Below are 25,824 nucleotides of genomic sequence, written 5' to 3' on the forward strand. Positions count from 1 at the left end.
ATATCAAGTTACATGAACCTACTATGGTGAAATCACAGTATTTATTTATCAAAAATGTATGAATTATATAATTAATATAATTTCATTTTTTACAGTGATTATTTCAGTTGATAGCTTGGCAGAAGCTTCAATATTTCCAACTAGTCAAAATCAGGGCTTAGGTGTGGAGCAAACAAAGAAACAAGTAACCATAAAGCAATATTCTCCAGCTTTAGAGGCTGAAACCCCAGCTGATGTAGCATCCAATGTTGAACCAACCTCAAGCGAGCCCCTTGTTGAAACTACTCCCACTGCCACACAACTGTTATCTGCTAGCATTGAAAAGGTTGCCAAAGAGCAGCTGTCCAAGGCACCAGAGTCTAAAGAACAATCAAGTGCGATAGAAGCCCAAGTTAAATTAACGCAGAGTATATCGAGTGTGCTGCGCACTAATCAATCTGATTTAAAAATGAAAGATATTAACCTTAATAAGACTACAGGTTTGTTCTTTTCAATATTTTATAAGTTAGAGTGTATATTAGATTTTATATTCTTTCCTTTATTTGCCTGAATAATAATCCTGAAGTGACCATAAGATTTAGGATTTTTTTTTAACTCTACTGTAAAGCTTGACAGAAATGTAGAGAGTTGATTTTAAGATTGTTAAGTATAGATATTGATAGATAAGTATTTAAATCATTTAACTGAGAGAATTTGGAATTGATACAATTCTGGGTTAAACATTTACCGTCTTACCACAAAAACTTTTAAACGTCAGTTTATGCCTTGTCTAAAAAAATGTCAAATTATGACGTTGACATATGGTTCATTTTGCAGCCAAAATTTTATTAGACAAGTGTAAAACAGTGTTTAAAGTTTTTGTAGTAAGGCCCCTACCGTCTTACCACAAAAACTTTTAAACGTCAGTTTATGCCTTGTCTAAAAAAATGTCAAATTATGACATTGACATATGGTTCATTTTGCAGCCACAATTTTTTTAGACAAGTGTAAGTCAGGTGTTTAAGTTTTTGTAGTAAGGCCATTATAGGCTAATAATGAAACACTATAAAATTCATTCCCTGCGTCTATCAGTAATTGAATACTAAAATTACTCAGGCTATATCCTTAATCCTTATTGTTTTCTCTCTTAGATCCTGATACTGCCAATGGAAATAATACTGAAATTACTAAAACTGAGACTGTTAAAGAAGACATCAATAAAAATGAAAAAGTTTTAACGAATATTAAGAATTCTAATAAAAAATCTACAAACAAAATGGCTAATAATGAGCCAAATATTAAAGAAGCCGAGTCATATGAAAACGGTAAAAATGAGACTGATAAAGTAGTTAATGTAGAAAATGATAAAACCCAGCCTGCTGATGAAATGGCTGCACCTAAGCCTGCACCCGAAGATACTTCAAAGATTGAGGCACAAGCAGCCCCAGCAGTCTTTGTGCCTAAATACAAGTACAGTGAAGGTTTGTCAACTTATGCATAGAGTACAATTATCTCTAATCCATTACCTACTTAACAGGTGTAACTAACATTAACTATGTTTCTCAGATCAATGGTCTCCGCTCAATACTGCTGGCAAAAAGTACTATGATATTGATTTGCTCAAGCAAATAAAGGATGATCCACTTTCAAAGAACAAGCCTGTTAATGTTTCTGTTTTGGAACACTGCAATGTCATAAGGGTAACTACACGATTCTGTTTAATGATGGTTTTAATATTAGCATGCGTACATATTTTAATGTGTTGTCTTACTTCTTTTATAGACCACGCCAATGCAGGAACCGCAACCATTCACGCCTATTTCAAGACCCATGAATGACTCTCTATTTCCTCCATTTGCCAAACCCGCGGGCATGGGATCCAGGAATAACACATCTCGTGATGCTAAGAAAGATTCAAGAAATGCTGCACCAACTGGTAATAGTCTGCTTTCTATATTTAAATGATAATTGTAATATTACCTCCAAAATCATATAATTTGTTTGTTTTATTATTTAGGCAAGGGGAGCGTCAAGTTGGCTCCAAGTCCAAGTGTCAACAGCGCTCATAAACCGGTTATTCACGTTTCTTTGTCATTGAGGGAGGAAGTCAAGTTAAACGAAGTTGACTCTGCATGGAAACCTACAAGATTCCGCAAAGATACTGTGAATGAAGAAGAAGCCAGGACACAGGCAAGCTTTATACCTTTAAGATGCAAAAGAATTTACTCTTTTCGTATTCTAATGTCCATGATTTTTTTTACAGGAACTCTACAAGAAGTTCAGGGGCATATTGAACAAGTTGACTCCACAAAAGTTTGACACCCTTCTGGAGAGAGTTAAAACATTAGAAATTAATAATCAAAAGCGCTTGGAAGGCGTTATTGATTTAGTATTTGAGAAAGCCATTGATGAGCCCAACTTTTCTGAAGCTTATGCTGCTATGTGTAACAAGTTGTCTGTACTGAAGGTATAGGAAGCTGTGCTATTATTAGACAACTGTCTCTGTGAATGTGATGGTAATCAGGACATGTATTCATATTGAAATTGTTTTACAGGTCCCAGCTGACAACCCAACGTCACCTGACAAGTGTGTTAATTTCCGAGCTCTCATTATCAATAAATGTCAGAACCAATTTGAGACCCACAAAGTGGATGAGCAGATATTGAAATTAGAAAGTGAATTAGCAGCTTGCACAGACCCTGTGAGTCAAGATAGCTAATACTACATAATAATTACAAATTGTTTTGCAATGTATGGACATAATAACAATATTTACACATATTGCAGGTCAAGAAGAAGGAACTTACGCTGATGATTGATGAAGAGAATAGGCGAGTAAGAATGAGGTCTGTGGGAAATGTCAGATTCATTGGTAAGTTCACCTTCTTCATATTACTATACTATATTCTTATAAATTATGTTTCTTTATCTATGAATGATTGTATTTTTTTCTGAATTTATACAAATCCTATGTTGTGTACTATCTTGAGTTTAAATCAGAATGCTTAATGAGTTACCCACCTGCATTAGCGAAGTAGCGAAAGCATTGATTTTTTTGCCTGTGTGCCTACTGGATAGCTGCGAATTTGTATAAATAATGATTTTGCATAATTTTCTTCTCAATTGGAGACTTTTCTGGTTCACTTACCTATAAAATTAAGCCAAGCTATATGTGCATTGCCAGTTTCTTCACTTACAGTATTTAGCCAATGCGATGTAAATATTTGTGTTTTGACTAGCGATTTTTATTGTGCCTACTTATTATTTCTTTTAGAAAATGAAAGCACAAAATTACGTTTGTATTTATTATGAAATTAAATTGCTATTCATGATTGTTACAGGTGAGCTGTATAAATTGAAAATGTTAACATCCAAAATTATGGATTACTGTATGAAGTATTTGATTGATAAAGTGGAAGAGGAGAAGCTTGAATGCCTGTGCAAATTGCTGACAACGATCGGTGAACAAGTTGAGAATGAAGTAAATGGTCAACTTGATAACATTTTCAAGAAAATGCAGGACATTGTAGATCGCAAGTCTAATAAAATAAGTAGCCGTGTTAGGTTAGTTTTCTTTCCTTCTTGTTGTATCAATTTTGCTTTTCAGATACATATGCAGATCTATGCTATAATAATTTTGTTTTTTCAAATAGGTTTATGCTTCAAGATGTCATTGAACTCAGGAAACGTAAATGGGTGGCTAAGACTGTTATTGATTCACAACCTAAAATGATGGATCAAATTCAAAAAGAAGCTGAACAACAGCAGCGTCACATAGAGGTAATTTAAATGAAGTAATTTTTGGGGTTCCATACCCAAAGGGTAAAACGGAACCCTATTTTTTTCGCTCCTCTGTCCGTCCGTCCGTCACCAGGCTGTATCTCATGAACCGTGTTACCATACAACAAACGTGAGTTTTTTTGTCCGTTTTATAAATAATGGTACGGAACCCTACGTGCGCAAGTCCGACTCGCACTTGGCCGGTTTTTGTATTTATGATATTAAACGATACAATAAGTACAAATTGTTTTTACACTTCTCCACTGTGTGGTTTAAATAAAGTACTTTAATTTTTTTAGTTAATGAATGCCAATCCCATGGGTGGATTCCGTCGTGATGAAGGCGGCCGGGGCAAACGTGGCGATAGCCGGAGGCAGAATCCTAATACCGCCTTTATCGACAATACATGGAAGTCTTCCAGGGCGAACTACCCTGTGGACACACTAAAACTTAAGGCTGTTACACAAAAGGTATGTCTGGCTTTCTTTATAACGAGTTTATTCTCTTCAAAAATTTGTGGAATGTAAAAAAACATTCAAAAGTTTGAAAACGAATATATAAATTATCATTGTTAACCATAAATTTCTTTGATTTCAGAATCTGAATAATATAAAATTGGCTCCACATAATTCGGCATGGAACCATGGTTCAGGTACAAAGAATACTGCACAGGCGAGTAGTAATTCCATGATCAGTATCAGCAAAAACATGTACAGTGTCCTCGAGAATGTACAAACTGATCCCACTTCACTTAGAGGTAAGTCACACAAAATGTATCTTATAGAGGTTGTTTGTCTATTGTCCATTAATATTCATAGTGCACAGTCCTATATTTTTGAGCAATTTCATTAATGTAGCTTTATTTAACCTTCAATGTCAAAGCTTCTACAATATAAAAAGGAATCGCATTAAGCGCCCCTTAGCTCAAAAACGCCTGCAACAATTTTACCAATTCTATTTTTTTTAATGTTCGTTGAAGTCTTGGAACGAATATTTTAAATATATACTGTTTTATCTGATGTCAATAGAGATATTAAATTAGTTACAAAACAAGCTGGATTCCGCGGTTTCACTCATGGCCTTGAGAGTATTACTTTCTTTGACTGACGCATGCAGTATCATTTATGGAATTATATTGCAATAATCCAGTTGCTATCGTGCAGGTTTAATTGTGCATTGACTGATGTCAGCCAATAGATTTCCTTCTTTACGAAAATAAATATGATAGATATGTATTAGCTATGCATAGAGATATTTGAGATGATAGATCAAATAGATGACAATGCGTAACAAATCCTAATGTTAACTTTTTAACATACACTCATATTCTTTGAAGCAAACAGTTTACACATAAAAACTGTAGGTATGTTCCAATTATGGTGCAGTATCATGTAGGTTGGTACCTAGTTAGACTTTTGACCCATTGTAATTAATGGAGAAACCTACCTGGCATTATAAGGACATCTATTGGATACTTCTATCCAGCTGAGTCAATCATTGACTCCGATTATGAATGTCGAAATGCTGCAAATGTTGGCTCATATAAAGCTTGTCATATATTCTTTTTCAAAAAATACGGCCACTTAATAGAAACTTGGTTTTAAGGACTTATGTCTGTATAGGTTCTTAGTGACTGGAATATATTACTAGAGTCTAAAGGGTTAGAGTGGCGTGTGAGAATTGCTCAGAAAAGTATTAAATCCTGTACTTTTATTAATTCCTGGTAGAAAATTTGTCGGCGTTTATTAATTCGATGATATTTAAAAAATTAAAAGCTATAAAAAAACAGTGAAATCTTTTTAAAAAATCGACTAATTCCTTTTTGTAACGTCAAAACATTTTTGAAAAGACTGCACATTTATTAGAATTCTCACATGTACTAAATGGTCTATGCTGAGATTAGTGGCAATGTTAAAAGTTTTGGTATTTTATTGTTAGCCTTTCTACTGGTCAAATATTGTTCCGAAAGGCATTAAAATATCCCTTTAGCAAAAATAAGCTCATTTTTGAAATTAACAAATTTCTGTGTCATCCTTTACTTTTTTTTTTATAGTTATTCCAGAACTAAACATTTTAGAAAATATTATGCAGTTTGAAAACTAGACACTTTGAGCCTACTTTTGCTGAACATTAATTTTCCTTTTGCTTCTCATGAATATTGGCCTACTATTGCTTTGGGATAATTTCATTGTTATTTACCCATAAGAATAATTTTGCTGCAAGATGCAGCTAGTTTCTTATAAAACAATTCATGATTTTGGTTATCATACCAAAAATATTTTTTCAAAAAATTGATTTTTGTTGCTTTCAGCTAACAGAGACATGACACCTAATTATTCCAAAGGAGCATCGATTGAAAGGTCTACATTCAATTCCAGAGGCGACTTTAGTAAGTTCCCAAATTAATATTTAATTCAATTTTTGCATGTTAGCACCGATAGGACATGCGATTAACTGATCGATTTGAACAGATGCAAGTGGAAGCAGTAGCCGGTCTGGGTCGGTAGGCGTGGCGCGGTCTAACTCCGGCACGCGAAGTACGAGTGCAGCACCTACTACGCCGCCAGTTGCTAACGAAGCACCCGCGCCTGCGCCCGCGCCCGTGCCACAAGAGCCCCTCCCTGAAGCTAAGAAGAAGTCAATCAAGTCCTTGATAGACCTCTGCATCATCAACTCGGATGATGTTGAAATGGTAGCAGATGTGAAGCAGCTATTCACAGCCCAGTACCACGCTGCTGTGGTTAATGAAATACTCAATATTGCTGTAGAAAAGTAAGCAAAGACCACAGTAGTATAAGTAAAATGTATTTGCTATTATAGTTTATCTGTATGACAATCTATATTCCTTTTTTGTTTGTTTTAGGCCAGCCAAGGCAATTGGACTTATTTCAAAGGCATTGCTCAATTTAGTGACATCAAATATCATCTCTCCTGAGAATTTTATTTCAGGCATGAAGGAAATGCTAGAATTTGCGCCGGATCTGTACATTGATATTCCTATGTTATATGATAATTTAGGAAAAATTATTGCACCACAAATCGAAAAAAAGGTAAATTATAAATCTATCTTGTTGAATATTGGTTCAAGCAGAGACGATAAACAAGTCTCTTCACTTAACTAAACCTTTTTATGCACTTTACGTACAATGAAATCATAACATTCGGTGATTTTAATAACATTATTCATTTGCAGCATATCACCTTTGTACAGCTATTGAAGGTCTCTGAAAGCATAATTTCAGCGCACCATGGGCATCTATTTTTGAAAGCGGTGATTAGAGACCTGAAAGAAAGTATGGGACCTTCCTTTGTTAGAAGCAAATGGCAAGAGTCTGGTATTCAGATTAAGCAATGGATGGATGAAAAACTCGTAAGCGTCTTCAAATATTTTTTCTTATAAGTGGTTCACCCTACTGGGCACATAAAACATTTAAACATACAAAATAACACAGGGGTGAAAACAGTTTTTTTGTAGAAACTAAATAGTTCTAAAAGTAACTTCTAATATTTGTTACTAGCCGATTCCCCACGGTTTCACTTCAGCCCCATGGGAACCACTGCCTGTACCAGGATAAATATAGCTTGTTACTCGGGAAGAGTGTCGTTTTCCAACAGTGAAAGATCCAAAACGGACCAGTACAAACAAATAATTTTTTTTTTTTCCTCTCTATAATATTAGCATAGTTTGTTATAATAATTTATCTGGTTAACTGCAGGTCACGACGTGGTTAGAAGATAATAAGTTCGAATTTTTGGAAGGAGATTCCAAGGTTAGCGAAGAAACGAAGAAAATCCTGACGCCAGTCCAAACTCAAAGCAAGCTAATTCAATTAATGAATGCTGATGAGGGTTGTGAATGTATAAAGGGATGGATTAAGGTAACACATCCTTCTGAATCTAAATCAAATTAGTCCTAAAATTAAAAATGTTATCTTTACCAAATTCTGTATACAAATAAGTTACTGTAATAATAGATGCTATTTTAATATTTTTAATGTTGAATGTTTAATGTGTTTTTGTAGGATAAGTTTGGCAATACTGCAAATGAGGATTGGTTTATGCGAGCACTGATTCAGGCAATTTGCGAACATGTTCTTTTCGGTCCTGAGGGACGCGATGTGCCACACTTTAACCAAGATCGCATGAATAAATATGCGAGTCTTATACACGACTTCGGCGAGACAAAACAGTCGAGAGAAGCAAGTTGCTTGTTCGGCATACAACAGCTTATACATAGGCTAGAACACCCACAAGGTATTTGTTAAAATAATTATATTTCTTTCTCTCTAACTGAACTGAGGCAATACAATATTGTAATCATATTTTTTATTTGTTTCAGGCTTAACATTAGAGATATTCCAATATCTCCATGACCAATATATTATTTCATTAGATGGGTTTATCGCATGGGAGGAATCTGAAAAGGAGCCAGAAGGAAAAGGTATTTATTTTGTTATATGCTCCGTACGTGGTTGTAAGTAGTGAGTTATAGAGGTGTTAATGTGGTTTGTGTTGTCGCAGGCGTGATGATGAAGGCGTTGACCTCGTTCTTCACGAACATCAAGGAGGCGGACAACGAGGACTCGTGCAGCGAGGACTGACGCGCGCCGCGGCACGCGGGCCCGCTGCCGCCGCTCTTCGCGCCGGTCATCGCGCCCGTGCTGATCGCAGCCACGCCCGAGGCAACATCTGCATTCAATGTCTTCTATATTTTTATATATTAGAATCATCCTAAAGGGAACTCATAGATTATATTATTATGATTATGCTTTTAAAAGTTAACAAGCTAGAAAAAGTTGTATAATATTTTTTATGCGATAGTTATTTATCAAGGAATTTAAATTTGCTTCAAAATTTTCATGCTCGTACCTAAACAAATTATGGAATACATCAAGTTGAATACGACGTGCATGGTGTTATTTCCGGGGTACAATATAATCATTATTTTACGGTTTCATAGTTTTTTCTATACTGAATTAATGTTGTTTCAAACACTTTTGTAACGAATACGCAAAAAATCTGATGATTTTTATATGGACTTGTTAAAACAGATAATTACCGCAAGTGCATTATTCTCTGTTCTCAAGATTCACGATAACGTTTTAATATATTTCTTTATTTCAAAGTTTTTACTGTTTTTAATAATAATTCTAGAGAGTATACTTATACGTGAATTAATAAGATTGTATGAAATGGCAAAGGTTTTATCCTACTCGATGATTATTTAATTTTTTGAATTGTATTATTTTAACAGTCAATCTTGTCAGCAGAGAAATAGAGTAACTTATCTCTGGCACAATCAACAGTTTCCAAAGTTTTTCTTCTAGTTGAGCTCCTGATTAGATTACCTTTGCGTATGATGTCTTGCGATAGTCAAATTAACTGTTTATTCTCATTTACTAAATTGGTTGAGTTTTGGAAGCTGTCTTTGGCTTTATCTTAGTGTGCTTCATTTGAGTAGGCACTTTTAACAACATTTTATTTTAAACATGAGTTTTATTCATATCAAGATTGTTTATCTTCAGGTAAGCGCCTACTCATATGGAGTATAGAGAAGTCACTGTTTAGAGAGATGTGTACTCCTGTTTATAAGTTAACTGTTACCTGTCATGGAACTAATAGTTAATATATGGATCTAATTATTTACTTAAAACATATATGATTACTATTACTATAGTTAATAAAATAGCAAATTTTGGCGTGATGTGTTGTAGGCAGTAGCGGATTTTTCATATGGGGATTCTAAAGCGTCTGATTGTTGATGTCCTGTTAAACATAAACTTTATTTTTGTGAATATCGTTTTATGGCGCTTGGAGTTATGGTCAGTCTGTACTGAAATCCTCGTCTGCAAACAGATTGTGCAATCTGTTGACAACACAACGCCAATTCAAACTCAAGGAGAATCGTTGATAACTATGATACTTAATTAATTACGAAAATAGAATGATTGATCTATATTTACACAGTTTACTGTTATTGGCTTGTAAGTTCATTGAGAACTTATTAAGTACGTTAAAAAGTAAAAATACGTATGCAATTGCTTCATTCAAACTTCGACAAAAGTTTTATTCGTGATTTCGCTTCTTTTTAATTCATTTATTTTAGTTTCCTTTTTCATAATTCAGTTAGTTAAAATTTTATGTTTTTATCTAAAGTCCCGAGTTAAAAATTATTTTATCAAAGATCTAATAGATATTTTTGTAAGTTTAATTTCACGACTTATCAAAAACCCAAGTTAATACTTTCATACGTTTATCATGTAACTTTGATTTAATAGATATTTTTATTTAGTTTTAATTAATAGTTAGCTGTGACTCAGTAAGCAGTGATTCCTGTCTCAAATCTTTAGTGAAATCAGTTGGTTGGGCCCGAGATGCGTGACCGTAGTGCCGGCGCGGGCGCTTGCATTTCGCTTTCGCGTCGGTTGCACGCTCCGCACTCCGACCTTTGCTTGTTAAGTTCACTTCACTGTCTCCGCTGCTGAGTTTTTATTACTTATAGCTACTCTTGTCAGTTACTATGTATGTTATGTAAATAAACTTTTTGAAAAAAGCTAATTTTTACTGAATATTCCTAATATTGAACACCACTATGTAAAACTAATATTTAAAGCAATAATGAAAATTCCCAGCCTTCATAAATATAAAGAATAGAAAAACATAGTACTTTTATATTCCATTGAAATGTATATTCAACAAGAAATTTAGTAACAGAACACGTTATTTATTATTAAATTTTATAAAAAAATATAAAATAAATCTCTTGTTTGAGATTTTTGTAAATAAACGTGGTTTTCATTTGTAGTTAAAATATGTAAAATCCCATTATATTATAAGCGTATTCCTAAACATCTATACTAAGTGACTTTACCAGTGTTTTGTATTAGAATACCTATTTTTGAAACTAAGGCTATTCAGGCTGTACAAATGCTAACGCGCGTTAGGCGTTTTAAAATGTATGTAGTTGTAAACGCGCGTTGTGCACTTGTCATCTGAAGGTAGCCTAGTGATTCTATATCAATAGTTTCAGGTATCAGTAGTCAAAAGAGGTTAAACTTACACTCAAGTTGCAGACAGGTTTTAGGTGTATTGTGTATTGGAACTGAAACGCGCCACATTCAACGTGTCTATATGAATAAAACCAAAATACAGTAACAAATCGTCTCTAGAACACAATGCTAGATGGCAATAAACTTGATTTGCCTTTACACTAAACCTGTAACTTGCTTCCGTAACATTTAAGTAACTTAGTACTCTATTTGCACTTACAATTAAACTTACAGTAAAGAAATGCCTGCGAATGTTTTGTGGATTCTTATCTAAATGATTGCACGCCTATTTACATTTTAATTCACAAATCAAACTTAGCCAGGCTAGTAAACAAAAGGGAAAATCAGAATTTCGACAGCTAATGTCGATTTTAAGAATTTAAATGTATGTACCTGCTTAAATACCTGTCAAACAGTAGTGGGATCCTAAATCTGTACATTCGTCTGGTTTCGGGTTACAGGAGTTGACATGGAAAGTGTGTGTAAGTATTAATTTTTATATCTATCGGGAAATACTTTCTTTACCACAGAATACCAAGGAATAAGAAGTCATAACATCAGGTAAATATGTATTAAAAATAAAATTATAGGTATTCTTTAAAAACAAATTAAAAAAATTGAATAAATATTACTACCGTACGTAGGTCCAAATAGTTGCCGATAGATACGGCTGTTTGGTTGAGAGCGATGCCTTAGTTTTAACTTTTATAAACGCTTAAACAGAATTTGATTTCCAATAACTGCATGACGTCTGCAAACTGTTCCGTGAGAGATTCTACAGCATCTTTCCAATAAGATGCTCTGTTTTCATCATCTTGTATTTGAATTTTGATCTGTTTTAAATCTGAAAGAATAGTTTTTTTTTAAGACATGTTTCCCACAGTAGGCAAACAAAGAAGTTGTTATAATGTATGGGCCAACAGTTAGTAGATATGTAGGTAGCTATAATACTTTCCTAGTTGCTAACACATACATATCAAAATACTAGCTGGTGCCCGCGACTTCGTCTGCGCAGGTTTAGTATTTCGAACAATATGTTTACAAATTGTAGCCTATGTGTTATTCTGATGTATAAGCTATATTATTGTAAAGTTTCATTAACCTTTTGAACGCCAATGTCGGCTATAGCCGACATGAGCAAGCGTGCCCTGTGCGCCAACGACGGCTATAGGTACTCGACAAAAAACAGGTCGCAGAAAAATACAAAATAAACCTATTAAATCATTACTTTTATGTATTTTTTAGTAGATATTTAATTAAGATTTTCGGGCTTGGCGTACAGGGCATAGGAATACCGATATGGCGTGGCGGTGAAAAGGTTAAAATCCATTCAGTAGTTTTTGCGTGAAAGAGTAACAAACATCCATACATACAAACTTTCGCGTTTATAATATTAGTAGGATTATACAAAAAATATTTTTTGTTTAAAAATAGGTACTAACCTTTGCAAACGCCATACGAAATCAGCTTCAATAGTCTAGTGAGATCACCTTTATCTTCAACTGTGCCGACATAGAAGAGGCGCACCAAGTTAGGCATTAACTGTAAGATATGGTGTAACGGGAAATTTGCAAATCTCCACTGGTGAATGCTCAACGTAACTGCAATATGAAGCGTAAAGTTTTGAATAACTGGTGAGTAACGTACAAATAACCTCCTACTTTTCGCAAATGCTACTGCTACTGAGGTACTCTGGAACCGCCATAGTTCGACGGATGTCTTCAGTCCTCGCAAAAATAAATATACCTACGGGGTGTCATAAATGCTGTGCTGTGCTCTTGATTGCCTCAGTGTTTCTGAGGAAATACGCTTATTAAGCCGAGGATTCCACCTGTTGCTGCTGCACTTTTGACACAGGTCATCAGACGAGATATCTCTGAGAACCATACATGAACTTTTCTGTGATGCTGATGCTCACACTTACGTGCTGCCACTGAACAAGCCGTGAATGTGGCGAATCCCTGGGCAACTAAAATATAAGTCGGTTTACCATCGACTTGCAAAGAAGATGACTTCCCTCCGCCCTCCAATAAAAGCATTCATTTGAACATCTTTAGCAGTCTTTACTTTTAATTAAATGCCAGAAAGTCTGACAAACAGTCTCATCATAGAGGTAACGGTTTGTCCGGGTAACTGGGTTGAGGTCTGATGATCCATTGAAAGCTGACCCCAAGATAGAAGTTGGGAAAAGACTAGGCAGATGACTTACTTAAGGTATTAGCGTAGCGGTATGCTAAATGCCGGATGAAGCAGCTGAGGTCCGAATCTTGTCGCTGCTGCATTTTCAAGTCGATGCCGTATTGCAAATGGACTTCACGTAAGGGTATGCTTGGTGTTAGAAAACGCCTCACGTTATCGTAGTCACGGATACGAACTGTTTTTAAAAACAAAAGATAGCTAATATTATATCGTAATTAGGTACCTACATATTATAAATCAACTAGCAGTCGCCCGCGACTTGTCCGCATACCTACCTAAAATTTTTTTTTATCGTAAGCGGGCTAACTGTCAAAGAACAATGTCAGACGTCCATAGTAACTTAGGCTCAATAAAAATATTTCATGTACAGTGAAAATTCTTACAGTTTTTTGTGTAGTTTAATGTCAGAAGCTTTTCTATGTTTTCCACTTTTGCATTGAACTTCTCAAAATCAAATTATTAAAACGAAAAACCTGAACTCGATAAACAAAATAATTACTTATTAAAATGATATTTTTTTTTTGGAAAAGTTCTAGATAACAATTAAATATTATATAAGAAGTTAGTATTTTATATTTAAATTGTTGTAGTAAAGAACTTTGTGTCCGTGAGAATTTAGTTTTAAAAGTTGATTGGGTGGGCCGAAACCTGACATTGTTCTTTGAAGACTTCTAAGTCAGGACTTCCATAACCCTGAGATTATCGATTAACAGACTCTGAGATTATCAGGGCGGACGGACAGACATGACGAAACTGTTAGTGTTCCTAGTTGACTACGGAACCTTAAAAAAATACGATACTTACAGAATGCAAAAAGTAGGTAGATATCGGGACAGGCAATAGCCACCCGTCGCCAGGCGGTGTCAGGTATATCGTAACCTCCCACTCCAAGAGAGCCATCCGTGCGACCAGGTATCTGGTCTTCTCTGCATATTAACTGAACAAAACACCAGATCTTGGGCACACGTTACTCTAATTAAACATTTCTACTATGCAAGTAGGTTGCATGACTTGTATGCAAATTATAGGTAGGTACTTATGATATTAGGTTTGAACCTATAAGCGCCCTTCGCACTACTCGCGAAGTTCCTAAATCAATATACAAAGGTAATATCGCATTTATATTGCGCTATTTTTTTTATTAACTTAATTGCAGGTTCAACTTGGCGTGGACTACTCGTTCTAACCGAGTAAGTACAAAAAAGGAAGAGTGTGTGAGAACAAGTGTACTTACTAGGCAAACCCTCACCTGTAATCGAAAATGAGGCCTCTTTATCACTGGCAACAAATACAGCAGCGCCTCTCCCGTTCCATCGGCGATATGAGCATACTCCAGTGCAAGATATCGAAGGTTCCGTAACTCTCCGAGACTTCGAAGGAAAGTGTATCTGCTATTCGGTCTGGGTATGTATTGACCGCTGCCTAAAATGTTGTTTTATTTTGTTATTATATAGTTAAGGCCATGGCACACATGAACATCACGGCACGCCAAAGCTCCAACCCGTTTGTCTCTTAAATCCGATCTCAAGTAAAACCAGCGAGCTTACAGCTACCTAACAACAGCTGCGCAGTGCCGTGCTGTTTATGTGTGTTGTGATCTTAAGTCGACGACTTAGCCTTACTAATAAGATAAATGCGTAAGTATGTGCGTCTGTATCTGGGTACATATTATGTTTGTTACTCTTTCGCATCGCAGGTGCTAAGTAGCCATAACTTTTGGTGGTTTTTACCGGTTTTTAATTTAATAAGTTAACTGTCGGATCAAAAGGTAAAGCCGACCTATATGCTACCCGGATGGTTTCTTTAGTTATAATTATGTAATTAATATGAATTCTTGATGGTACATAATTCTAGTTCGGAAGAAAGTCGACGCTCCGCAATATGCGATAGAAAGCATACAAAAGAGACTTGTTGGATTCTTGAAAACTTTATGTTAAAAAATATGTTGGTGTCTATGCAAAGAAAAAGATTTTTTTTGGAATAGCCTTCAAAAATATTTATTTATATTTTATACAAAATTAACCTTAAGTTAAATATAAAAATTGGAAACTTATAAAGTTCCACTTAAATATTGTGAAAATAAAGCTACCAGCATGTTCAATTGTGCACCGTTATTTCTCTTGTGTCCGAGTATCAAACTGTTTTGCTTTTTGATTCCATGTTTAGCATTATTGGCTATGATGGGAATTTACATCGGCGGATTGCTTTCATACTTTTCAGGCGTAGCGTACATTAAGCTCAATACGATTGTAAACAACACGTCAATCTGAATATGAGGACAATTATTGATATGAAGACGCATTGGTTTATTTACCACATATTTATCTCAATGACAATCATAGAGTAGTCGCCAAGACAACGGGCCTTTGACAGAACATGTGCGTTGCCGTGGTGATAAACAGACGTAAAACTTAGAAATGGCAACAGATGAGGAAAAATCGAAAATAATCAAACTCCTGCAAGATATAACTGTGCCTGAAGTAAAGTTAACGGAACGATGCTTTGATTTAGTGAAGGTATTTCAGCAGAGGTTCGGCGGAGAGGTCGAAGCAGAAAGTCGCCAAGAGGAAGTACAACAAGACTTAAGTGAAAATCCATACAGGGTTGACAAACGATTACTAGAGGAAAACGAAAGGAAATTGCGGGAATTATTAATTGCAAGTCATCGGTTTGTATACTTATATTATGTATTTATGGTGCTACAATTTTTTTAGTGCGATATTGTATAATCTTATATATATATAAATGAAACCCGCTTTCCGTTGTCACGACATAACATGAAAACGGCTTGACCTTGAATTTGGCTGAAAATTAGAGGGGAGGTAACTTAGACCCGGGAGAAGGTTTTAGGATAGTTTTTGTCACCATCCGGCTACGGGACGGGGGTGAACCACGGGCGAAAGCTAGTTTTTACATAAAATTATAATTAATACATATTTAGGAGTATAGGCACATAACTACATAAGAAGCCCTTCTGTGTCAATTTGTTTCAAACGGCTGATTCGTCGTTTTTATTTTCATTGCAGGGCCAAAAAGCTCAATGCCAGGAATGTGATAGTAACTGGTGCAGATCCTAAAAGACCTTGGCGAACAAATTCTAGTAAAGAGAAGCTGCTTCGTGTGGACCTAGAGCTGAAGCGACATCAGGAGAAATCCACCGAGATGATTGTTCCCTTAGCTGACAATGATATGCAAGATCTTGTTAAGGAATGCCGGGAGGAATGGCGAGTGGCGCCAGCCGTGGGGCCCAGCCGGCTTCGGGATACTGTCGACGCAGCCAAGAAGAACTTGCCTCATTTCCAGTACAAGAAGATCCACAACACCACAGCCACCTCCATCATGCCCCAAGCGCATGCATTCCATGCCAAGCCAGCGCCTGCCACGCCCAAAGAAGCTGCTACCACGGAATGATAAGTTTTACGTAATGATTTTGAATGGTAAGTTTTCGTATATAATTTATGTGTATTTTGATTCTAATAAATTTTGTTGAACAAGCGTTAAGGGTGTTTTTTTTGCTGCGCTAGGTATTTTGGTAGGACAAGGTAGGGTAAGGTAGGGTACATCTCACTATCCTACTTCCTATTAATATTAAGTATAAATGTGAATGTTTTTGAGAATGTACTTTTGTTATTCTTTCACTCAAAAACGGCAGGACCGATTTGGTTGAAAATTGCTATGTAGATAGGTGATACCCTGAATTAACACGTAGACTTTTTATCATCCCACCATGCGAGCGAAGCCGCGGGCGGAAGCTAGTAGTGATATACAGTTTTAGGCGATTATCACACTGCCCCGCATGATGCAGCGTAGTGCGTGGATGCGTTTTTTTCCGTTGCTTGTAAATATTTCCGTTTGTATGGAAAACACGCATAGTCCAACACACTGAAAATGCATCCACGCGCGTTCATGCGGATCATGCACATACATGCGGAGAAACACGCACCCCCGCGCGTAGGTGCGGGGCGAAACGCATGGTATGGCACACCGAATCCCGCATTGACGCGCGTGATTTTGAATGGGCGTGACGTGTATGGTGATCTTCACACTGCCCCGCATCACGCTGCATCTTGCGTGTCGACGCACCTACGCGCGTTCCTGCGGGAGTGCAGATCTGCATCATCGTGCGGGTTTTTCACGCACTCACGCGCGTAGGTGCGTTTTGTAAATTCACGCACAGCGAGTTCCATTTTCAAATATACACGTCACGCCCATTCAAAATCACGCGCGGCATTGCGGGATTCAGTGTGCCATACCTTGCGTCTCGCCCCGCACCTACGCGCGGGGGTGCGTGTTTCTCCGCATGTATGTGCGTGATCCGCATGAACGCGCGTGGATGCATTTTCAGTGTGTTGGACTATGCGTGTTTTCCATACAAACGGAGATATTTCCATACAACGGAAAAAAACGCATCCACGCACTACGCTGCATCATGCGGGGCAGTGTGATAATCGCCTATATTTGAAAATGGAACTCGATGAGAGCCGCCATGCGTGAATCTACAAAACGCACCTACGCGCGTGAGTGCGCGAAAAACCCACACGATGATGCAGATCTGCACTCCCGCAGGAACGCGCGTAGGTGCGTCGACACGCAAGATGCAGCGTGATGCGGGGCAGTGTGAAGATCACCTTAAACTAATGAGGTGTGTAGTGTAGTGTGTAGCAATGTATTTAAAACTAGCTGTTTTCACCTGGGTCCCAGGAGGAAAAAAATCTTTTGACCCTCAGCTTTCCTTTTTCTCTTCAAAAAAACTATTCCAAAATTAAAATGATACTAACCAGTGATGTATTTGTAGTTGACGAGGATAGGGTTCTCGTTAGGCAATACAAATCTCCACAAGAACAAGTATTTTAGACTATGTGCATTAAAGCAAGCCAAGTGATTTATCAGGTTAACACCCTCGAGCCTACTGCAGCACATATTCTCAAAAGACACTAATTGAAGGCGATCCTGAAAGCTATGTTAATAAAAAAATATATTACATCCCTTTTACATCCTTGCTTTCCATCTTAAAATTAATTCGAGTAGATGACATGCCTAATGGGCATATCATATTATCATTTCCATATTTTAGATCGATGGGTCATCGGCCCGTACAATGCTCTATGCTGCTAATTCCATCTGATAGTGAAGAATGAACAGAACTTATCGACTAAAACTTTATACTCACTTGAATCTATCTAATACCTACTTAAAAAATATATACATTAATAGTAGGGTTCTTTCAATATACTTAAAAATTGTAATAGGCAATAATTATATTTGTGCTTGATCTTAAACAATGCTGTATTTACTTATTTCCATTTTTATAAAGTAATTAATAGGTAGGTAGTACCTAACTACCAAATGTTACCTTATTACATTGCACAGGAGTCGGAAAAATGCTTCTCTTCTGAAATAATCTAGTTTATCAAGCTTGATGATGCCATCGGGAACTATTAGTCGATCCATTTGAGCACGTTCCAATACCATTTTCTGTAGCACATATATAATATAAATAGGCTATATAATAAAGAAAGGATTACAGTCGGTTTTATGACTTTCGGAGCCGGGGCTCAGTCGCCAACGCCGTCAACTGGGCTGCTTTGTGAAAGTTTCTAAATACCGCAATGCAATTTCAGGGCGACCTGGGAATCGAAACCGAGACCCCGTAAACAGTAGTCGACAACTAGAGGTAGAACAGGAGTGAAAACAGCAAGACTTAAATATCCAAATAAACTTCAGACCTTCAAAGTGAGTTCTATGGAATTCTGCAGTTCTTTCCTGTAGAGATTAGACTGGTCTTTGAGAGCTATGTTAGCTCTGTACAAGTACTTCCCGAGAGGCGTGGGCATCTTGAGGTTGGGGTACTGGTAGGTGAACAACACCTTCCCGCAGTGCTGGTCGCCCGTGAAGTAACGCGATACATCATTGATCTCCTGGTATTCAGGCGCTTTAGCCCTGTGTTCGTAAAAATTATATCATAAAGTTCAAGTAGGCTTGTGATTGAATTTTTCTATGGAGACTATTAAGTTTGTGTAAATGTTAGGTACGTCAATAACAAATAAGTATATTTACCTCATTTACCTAGACTGACAAATGTACCTACATTACTTAGTACTTTAGTGAACGGCGAACCCTGTCCTGGACAATTCTAAAATCAAACTAAGGGAAATTGTATTCCCTTTGATTACTAATCAATAGGACAGTTTACTTACAGCAGTACGTCATCATCAGCCAAAATACCGTCTGATCGTTCCACGTGATATAACCAAATAAAGGGGTTTGTAGTCCAGTCACCGAGACCGAGCAGACCGGGGCTGGGCCGATACTTTCGGGGATGAACCATCCATTTCACACTCTCCAAGTGCCCAATAATTTTCATACACTTGCATTCCTCTGAATAAGTTAAAAATTTATTTTGTATTTTAGTTGTAAGAATACTAAGAAATCAGGGTCAGGACCGACATTAACCCGCTCTTCGACGGACGAAAGGAGTTCCTGGTCAGGCAAGTACCAATGCAACTCTTCTAAGTTCTTATGTACATACTTTCTAAGTATATCTTGGACACCAATGGCTTTATTTTGGATAGCATGTTAAAATTTAGGTCCCGGCTGCTATTGAACACCCTTGGCAGTCGTTACGGGTAGTCAGAAGCCAGTAAGTTTGACACCAGTCTAACCAAGGGGTATTGGGTTGCCTGGGTAACTGGGTTAAGGAGGTCAGATAGGCAGTCGCTCCTTGTAAAGCACTGGTACCCAGCTGCATCCGGTAAAACTGGAAGCCGACCCCAACATACTTCGGAAAAGGCTCGGGAGATGATGATTTTCCATCTATACTAAGGGTGCTTACATAAAGAAACAGGTTACCGGCACAGACAAACCTGTACGAGTTAGGTCCCGATCAGTGCAGGTATAATATTTCAATACAATCCTATTCACTCACTTATAAAGAAACAGGTTGTAACTTACCTGTTTCTCTATAACCTCCCCACTAAGAGGCATTTAATGATTACTTAAGTCACTCCTTAGTGACGGAATGTCATACAAATCCTTCACTAAGGAATGGCTTAAGTAACCATTAAATGCCTCTGAGTGGGGAGGTAAGTGAGTCAATAGGATTGTATTGAAATATTATACCTGCACTGATCGGTACCTACCCGTACAGGTTTGTCTGTACCGGAAACCTGTTTCTTTATGTAAGCACCCTATTATTATAAAGAGGATAACTTTGTTTGTTTTTTTGGTAATAATGGATAAACTCAAAAACTACGGGACCGATTTTAAATATTCTTTCACCATTAGGAAGCTATATTATCTGCGAGAAACATAGGCTATATGTTATCCCGGTGCGGTAACTATTATAGTAATCTGTAGCAGTAGCTCCCACGGGATGCGGATGAAACCGCGGGAAATCGGCGAGTTTCTACATAAAGCTGTAGAACACAATTACCTTCAGTGTTTGTATTAATGATTTTAACAGTAGGTTTGGACGGCTTTATTTCGAGCTTCGTGATCATGCTCGGCCGTCTATATTGCACCAAGGAATCCAACTCTTCACTCTCTTCCATGCTCATGCTGAAGGAGAATTCAAGATAAGTAAGTAAATATATAACTAGCTATATAACTCACTTACTTCATTAGTGCTATATAGAGAGAACTGAATATTTACATTAAAACTATTGGAAGAAAATACGTAGATAAAATCAACTATGAAAAAGTTAAATAAATAAGTTATCAAACAGTAAACATTACACTTTTCGTAAACAAATAATGTCACGTCATTTTTGGAATTTTTATGTGTTTTTTTAAAGGCATGGTTACGAATAATATTATGTCAATTAATAAATAGGTAGGTTCTGGTTCTCTATAATAATTCAAATTGTGCTTTATCGAAGGAGGCCTTAGTTCGTACAATCTGTTATTAAATTATTTCAATTTATGACGAAAACCTTTTTTATAGTTAACTGTAGCTTCCGCTCACGATTTCACCAGCGTCCCGAGATGCGTGCTGACCGTAGCCATAACCGTAATAGGATGGTGATAAAAACTCCCGGGTCTAAACTACCTCCTCTCTTATTTTCAGCTGGAACGGTTCAGCAATTCTTGAGTTACAAGTAGTGTAACTAACACGACTTTCTTTTATATGTTTAGGTTTAATTTTCTAGTAGTAAGATCAAGGATACTTGTACTGGTAATAATACCCAAAAAGGTAGTAGGTACCTATTGGCCTCAATGTATGTACAATTAATTCAGTACATACAATTTCAAAGATCCTATTTTGCCTACCTGCAAGGCAGTAATTTTATGTAAGTAGGTACCTATGTACCTATTACAAAATCAATAAAAAACTAGCTTCTTGGAATTTCATTATATTTGAAAAAATATACAAAGAATTAATGTTTATAATTAATTTGTTCTGTACAATTTAAACATATTTAATTAAGAATACTAATAAATGCGTTACACAAAACTGATTACTAAACCGTTTTTCAATACATCATCAGGTAGGTATGCGTCGAAATAATGAGAGTACAACCCGTATCTAACTATTAGTTTGTTGTAAACAATTTTAAATTTAGATCTAGATTACTTTATCAGATATTATATACAAACATTAATGAACAGTTAATGATTATTTAAGATTACTTTCGGTATTTTAAGTCCCATTTTGAGACTCACGACACATCAGAGTATGCAGAACAAGTTGCCTTTATAACGTGATAGATCCAGCTATGATTACAAACTATAGCACATTGCACACAATGTTGCAAGTTTACAAAATGATAATACAGAACATTACAGATACTTTAGAACAAATACTCGACATTTCGTATAAATGTAGATTTTACCATAACATAGTTCAATACAATAAAAATTACATTTATATAAAATATCTAAAGCAAGAACGATTATAAAATGAATTGTGTCCAAGAAATGTGTCCAAGAAATTTCAATGAGCAACATTGAAATTTTCAAACTTTTCGCTTCCTCAAAGGTTTTCAAAAATTGTGGATACTTAGTTATAACTTTTCATTTTAATGACACAGCAGATTTTTCAGAATATTAATGAGCTTGTTTTAAATAGTGTTGGAAGTCATCATGTCAATTGCAATATGAATAAAAACGCCAAACTCAGCTAGAGAAATTATTTATAATTCGTTTACCACTTAGACACATAATTATAGAAAGTAGTGTCTTCTGTGGACACCACTTAACGAATCCGGATATTATGGACGCAACCTTATTGTCAATATCGGATTTTTATTTCATATTTTCAGTCTTTGAAATCCGAATTTCATTGGATGGACTTTTACTGGTGTCATGTAAAATTAAATTTTTATGTAGTACGGACAGCATGCCTGATGTATTGTACAAACGCAGTCATGGCATTCACATTACAACATTGTAAAATTTTATAAACAATTGCTAAGTAAGCTTTAAACCAAGTTCAACGTGAATACAAACTAACATTTTTGTAGAACAACGGTTTACTAATTTCCACGTTCAATTTTCAAAGTAGGTAAACAGTTGTTTTACGAAAAACGGAATTTTATGTTATGAGTGAAAATGGGCCTCATTCCATCAAGTGCAACGCTTATTTTGTGACAAGCTTACTTTTATTTCTTAAATGTTGTTGTTTTTTATAAATAAATACAGTTAGATATAGTCATATTATAATTTCGAACTATAGGAATGCAGAATTTGAATATATAATGAAAAAGTATATTTAATTAAGGCAGTTGATAGCTACGCGTACTGCGAGCAAAGACAGAGTAAAATATGCGTATTACATCTATAGTATCCTAATGGAAATGTGCTGAATTCACTATTTGTTGTAGTTTATTAGTGTCGAACTTGTTTCACAGCTGACGCTTCAGTTTTATAATTTAGATTCTTAATTTTAATGCGAATGATTCAATGACAGGGTTCTTTACACCTAGATAGAATTATCGTTAAGTTATCGATATATATATAAGGCCTCTTCACGCTAATAAAATATCCATATTACACTGTCTTCACTCCACAGTATTAACAAACTAGGATAAAAAAAAACAATCGTACGTAATTTTAGATTAAATAAGTAATTATATCTAGTCAGGTATTCGAAGCTTAATTTATAAGCTACACAAGGACCGACTTCCATCGCTGCAGTGCTTTGCTAAAATACATAAAACAATTTACATAATATTTATTAGCTGTTTATGATACAATGTCGGAAATGCGTAAGGTATTCAAAACAGTTTCCGACGTGTTTGCATCATTTAATAAATTGGTAATAAAAAAGTATTAATTATCCTGCCGCCGTCGTCTCATTGGCTCGTATCTTGGAAATAGCTCAGACACGACGTAATCACAGCCCAAACATAAAAATAACGCTTATTGATGACACAGTGAGATCAGATACATTGGAGTTCTGTATATTTTTCATTCTGTCCCCCTTCAATCTCTATTTATAACACTCGTTTCATTCTTTGTATACTTATTCAAAAGAATTTGAATGTTCATGAACAATGCTTGCTTCGGAAGCGCCCGCGCCTTTGAAATCGCACTTGTCAATCACAACAATAAATCAGAAGTTATGGCACACAAGAGGATAGTGACGACTTCAGTGTGATCTACGGAGACGGCAAGCAAGAACACAGTTAAGCTTAATAGTACGAGTGTTTATAGCCCTACCATGACTTATCTTTTTACTTTTACTGTTCTGGTGCACATAAATAAAATGCACTCAACCTTTTCAGCAACGGATAAGCATGAGTTTCGTGCGTCGTGGTAGGTCTCGCATTTGCAAACATTATTTTCTGTGAGGCTGAAATAACATAATATCGTATCATCTAGCCAATATCATGTTGCAATTATACTATACAATGATCCTAAACGTAGACTGCCCGAGTTCATAATAAAACATTTATAATAATAATTAACTAGGAACATAATATAAAATTGACAAAACTCCAACTCATGCAATAAATATATTTTGCAAGTTCACCAGCAATAATTATATTATCTATCAGCGTCCTTGCACTCTTTAGTTTGTATAACCCGCCTCTTTCTAACGTTCAATTAAATATATTTTTATAACACTTGCCTAAACTATGAATTCTACTACAATTTTTCTCAATTTGCAAGTGAACTTGCAAAAATGCCAACCTACACACCCTAGTACATACCTTTCAAAATAGCACCCCATTCTGATTATCATAATTTTAAATTGTTTTTAACTGCGTTCCAAATGATAACACTTTCAGATTGGTCATTTTTACGAAAACACGCTCTACATACATTTGGGATAAAGTACCTACCTATGCAGTTAGTTGCCTTTAATTTTTTTTATACAAGAACATTTATTACCTAACTCCAGAGAGCTTAGTTATAATTATTAGAAAGGCCTAAAGTTACATGAAAACATTTAGTTTCTATTCGCTACACGTATTTGTTCGGCGACGTATAAGACACCGGTTTCATTACAGTGGTTCAAGGGTTTAACATATAATCTAATAGTGTATAATGATTGAATATGAATAAATATGTAATTCCGGTTCATGTGGTCGCTCAGACGGCGGGCGGCGGCGCGGTGCTGAGGTGCGTGGACTCGCTGCGGCGCGGCGGCGCGGGCGGCGGCCGCTTCTTGATGGGCTTGGGCTCCTCGCGGCGCGGCACCGCCTCGCGCCCGAACACGTTCTCGTAGAACGGGTCCTCCACTCCCCCGCCGTAGTGCTCTTGCACCCACATCGACACACTCGTCTCCTTATAATCCTCTGACAAAGGATATTCCCTAAAACCCAAAACCTCGTGCGGCGTTGTCGCAGGCTCCAATTTACATTTTTGTGCTACCTGCCATTTTTTTCTCATTACCCTTTGCAAGTCTCTAAGGAACTCTTTTGGAGGATTGCTATTCGAATCTGCTAATTTCTTTGGTGACGATAACCTCGTGCTTTCATTGCGTTTAGGTGGCGGTGGCTTCCGGGGCGATAACGGAGGCTGCTCCTTTAAATTGAAAGAAATTTTTTTAGCCTTCTTGCTGTCGGTATTAACCGGGAGGTCATCAGCGAAAATCACTTTTTTCATTGAGCCCGTTCGTTCTTTAGAAGGATCAGCTGTTATCTTCTTCTGAATCGAGGGACTGCCGTTACTGATTTTCTTGGTCTGCAACTCGGCGAGACAGGCGCCGTACGCGACGTTTTGTTGACCATAAATGCTCTTATCTGAATGAAGAGACGATGTTCGGGAGGCTTCCGAGTGGACGCTGTCGAGTGAGGGTTGTCGCGGGAACGTGCGGCTCTGGTCAGTGCGCGTGGTGACGCGTGACTGGCCGGCGCGGGCTGCCTGCTCCACCTGCTGCGCCGTCAGCTGCGTCACGATGTCGTGCACGCGCCCGGCAGCCGTGTGCGCTTCTATGGTATGCTCTGGTGGGGGCGGGGGCAGGCTCAGCTGAGACCCGGTCAGGTCTTCGATAGGCTCGAGCGGAGGCGGCGGCGGCGGCAGCGAGTCCAGGCTTAGCGTCGAACTGAACATCCCATCGGGAATGTCTTCAGTCGGAGGTGGAGGCGGGGGCAAGTCTTCCACGGTACTCACGACTGGTGGTCGCTGCACTTTATCATAGATTGTGGTGTACCCATATAAGGCGGATCCACTATCGGAGCTGTTTCGGTACAAGCTGTCGCGAGGAATGCTCTCGTAGTGTCCGTAGGTGGGAGAGGGTGGGTCGAGGCGGACGGGGCTGCCTGTAGCACTGAGGCGACTGGCGTTGCTGTATACAGTGGTGTCTGCTGTATCTGTAGAAGAGGAAATGGGAGCATAAGATTGGATTATTATAGAACTTTTTTAATAGTA

At 37.0% G+C, this 25,824-nt stretch overlaps 4 protein-coding genes across 9 annotated transcripts in view; 2 read left to right on the top strand and 2 right to left on the bottom strand.

Moving 5' to 3' along the window:
• LOC124645493 (eukaryotic translation initiation factor 4 gamma 3-like) overlaps positions 1 to 10,547 on the top strand; it is a 29,538-nt gene extending 18,991 nt beyond the window's left edge. For all 3 annotated transcript variants that reach the window (XM_047185313.1, XM_047185311.1, XM_047185312.1), the window contains 20 exons: positions 96 to 479; positions 1,131 to 1,460; positions 1,546 to 1,679; positions 1,762 to 1,915; positions 1,997 to 2,169; positions 2,243 to 2,446; positions 2,535 to 2,681; positions 2,768 to 2,852; positions 3,322 to 3,544; positions 3,634 to 3,760; positions 4,060 to 4,230; positions 4,358 to 4,517; positions 6,072 to 6,149; positions 6,232 to 6,532; positions 6,624 to 6,810; positions 6,954 to 7,130; positions 7,477 to 7,638; positions 7,783 to 8,014; positions 8,100 to 8,201; positions 8,282 to 10,547. In XM_047185313.1, the coding sequence (XP_047041269.1) occupies positions 96 to 479; positions 1,131 to 1,460; positions 1,546 to 1,679; positions 1,762 to 1,915; positions 1,997 to 2,169; positions 2,243 to 2,446; positions 2,535 to 2,681; positions 2,768 to 2,852; positions 3,322 to 3,544; positions 3,634 to 3,760; positions 4,060 to 4,230; positions 4,358 to 4,517; positions 6,072 to 6,149; positions 6,232 to 6,532; positions 6,624 to 6,810; positions 6,954 to 7,130; positions 7,477 to 7,638; positions 7,783 to 8,014; positions 8,100 to 8,201; positions 8,282 to 8,361 (3,611 nt within the window). In that variant the 3' untranslated portion in view covers positions 8,362 to 10,547. The remainder of the gene's footprint in view (positions 1 to 95; positions 480 to 1,130; positions 1,461 to 1,545; positions 1,680 to 1,761; positions 1,916 to 1,996; positions 2,170 to 2,242; positions 2,447 to 2,534; positions 2,682 to 2,767; positions 2,853 to 3,321; positions 3,545 to 3,633; positions 3,761 to 4,059; positions 4,231 to 4,357; positions 4,518 to 6,071; positions 6,150 to 6,231; positions 6,533 to 6,623; positions 6,811 to 6,953; positions 7,131 to 7,476; positions 7,639 to 7,782; positions 8,015 to 8,099; positions 8,202 to 8,281) is intronic.
• Positions 10,548 to 10,727: 180 nt separating this feature from the next.
• LOC124645452 lies at positions 10,728 to 16,509 on the top strand. 2 transcript variants are annotated; one of them, XM_047185258.1, is made up of 4 exons: positions 10,728 to 11,291; positions 14,165 to 14,412; positions 15,229 to 15,676; positions 16,035 to 16,509. In XM_047185258.1, the coding sequence occupies exons 3-4, from the start codon at positions 15,426 to 15,428 to the stop codon at positions 16,417 to 16,419; spliced, it is 636 nt and encodes a 211-aa protein (XP_047041214.1). In that variant the 5' UTR covers positions 10,728 to 11,291; positions 14,165 to 14,412; positions 15,229 to 15,425; the 3' UTR covers positions 16,420 to 16,509. The 2 variants fall into 2 exon arrangements, with proteins under 2 accessions (XP_047041214.1, XP_047041215.1); XM_047185259.1 differs by lacking the exon at positions 14,165 to 14,412.
• LOC124645190 lies at positions 11,508 to 20,564 on the bottom strand. Its single transcript, XM_047184960.1, has 10 exons — positions 20,441 to 20,564; positions 19,206 to 19,386; positions 18,735 to 18,948; positions 18,362 to 18,483; positions 17,787 to 17,965; positions 14,258 to 14,430; positions 13,813 to 13,945; positions 13,019 to 13,183; positions 12,252 to 12,410; positions 11,508 to 11,653 (listed from the first exon to the last, which is right to left on the bottom strand). Exons 1-10 carry the CDS (start codon positions 20,562 to 20,564, stop codon positions 11,508 to 11,510), a joined length of 1,596 nt encoding a protein of 531 aa, XP_047040916.1.
• Positions 20,565 to 21,347: 783 nt separating this feature from the next.
• The window catches only part of LOC124644864 (amyloid beta A4 precursor protein-binding family B member 1-interacting protein), a 65,147-nt gene continuing 60,670 nt past the window's right edge, over positions 21,348 to 25,824 (bottom strand). For all 3 annotated transcript variants that reach the window (XM_047184492.1, XM_047184493.1, XM_047184491.1), the window contains one exon: positions 21,348 to 25,766. In XM_047184492.1, the coding sequence (XP_047040448.1) occupies positions 24,544 to 25,766 (1,223 nt within the window). In that variant the 3' untranslated portion in view covers positions 21,348 to 24,543. The remainder of the gene's footprint in view (positions 25,767 to 25,824) is intronic.

This window comes from Helicoverpa zea, chromosome 31, assembly GCF_022581195.2.
Source record: "Helicoverpa zea isolate HzStark_Cry1AcR chromosome 31, ilHelZeax1.1, whole genome shotgun sequence".
In the NCBI taxonomy this organism is placed as follows: domain Eukaryota; kingdom Metazoa; phylum Arthropoda; class Insecta; order Lepidoptera; family Noctuidae; genus Helicoverpa; species Helicoverpa zea.

Bases quoted from the DNA above. Each gene is read 5' to 3' on its own strand.
- LOC124645190 (XM_047184960.1), bottom strand. From the start codon at position 20,564: ATGAGCATGGAAGAGAGTGAAGAGTTGGATTCCTTGGTGCAATATAGA. The intron at 18,484-18,734 runs GTCTGAAGTTTA...TATGTGCTACAG, and splicing joins CCATAGAACTCACTTTGAAG to AAAATGGTATTGGAACGTGC. The intron at 11,654-12,251 runs GTTAGTACCTAT...CTATTCTTTCAG, and splicing joins TTCGTATGGCGTTTGCAAAG to ATTTAAAACAGATCAAAATT.
- LOC124645452 (XM_047185258.1), top strand. From the start codon at position 15,426: ATGGCAACAGATGAGGAAAAATCGAAAATAATCAAACTCCTGCAAGAT. The intron at 15,677-16,034 runs GTTTGTATACTT...TTTTCATTGCAG, and splicing joins TTATTAATTGCAAGTCATCG to GGCCAAAAAGCTCAATGCCA.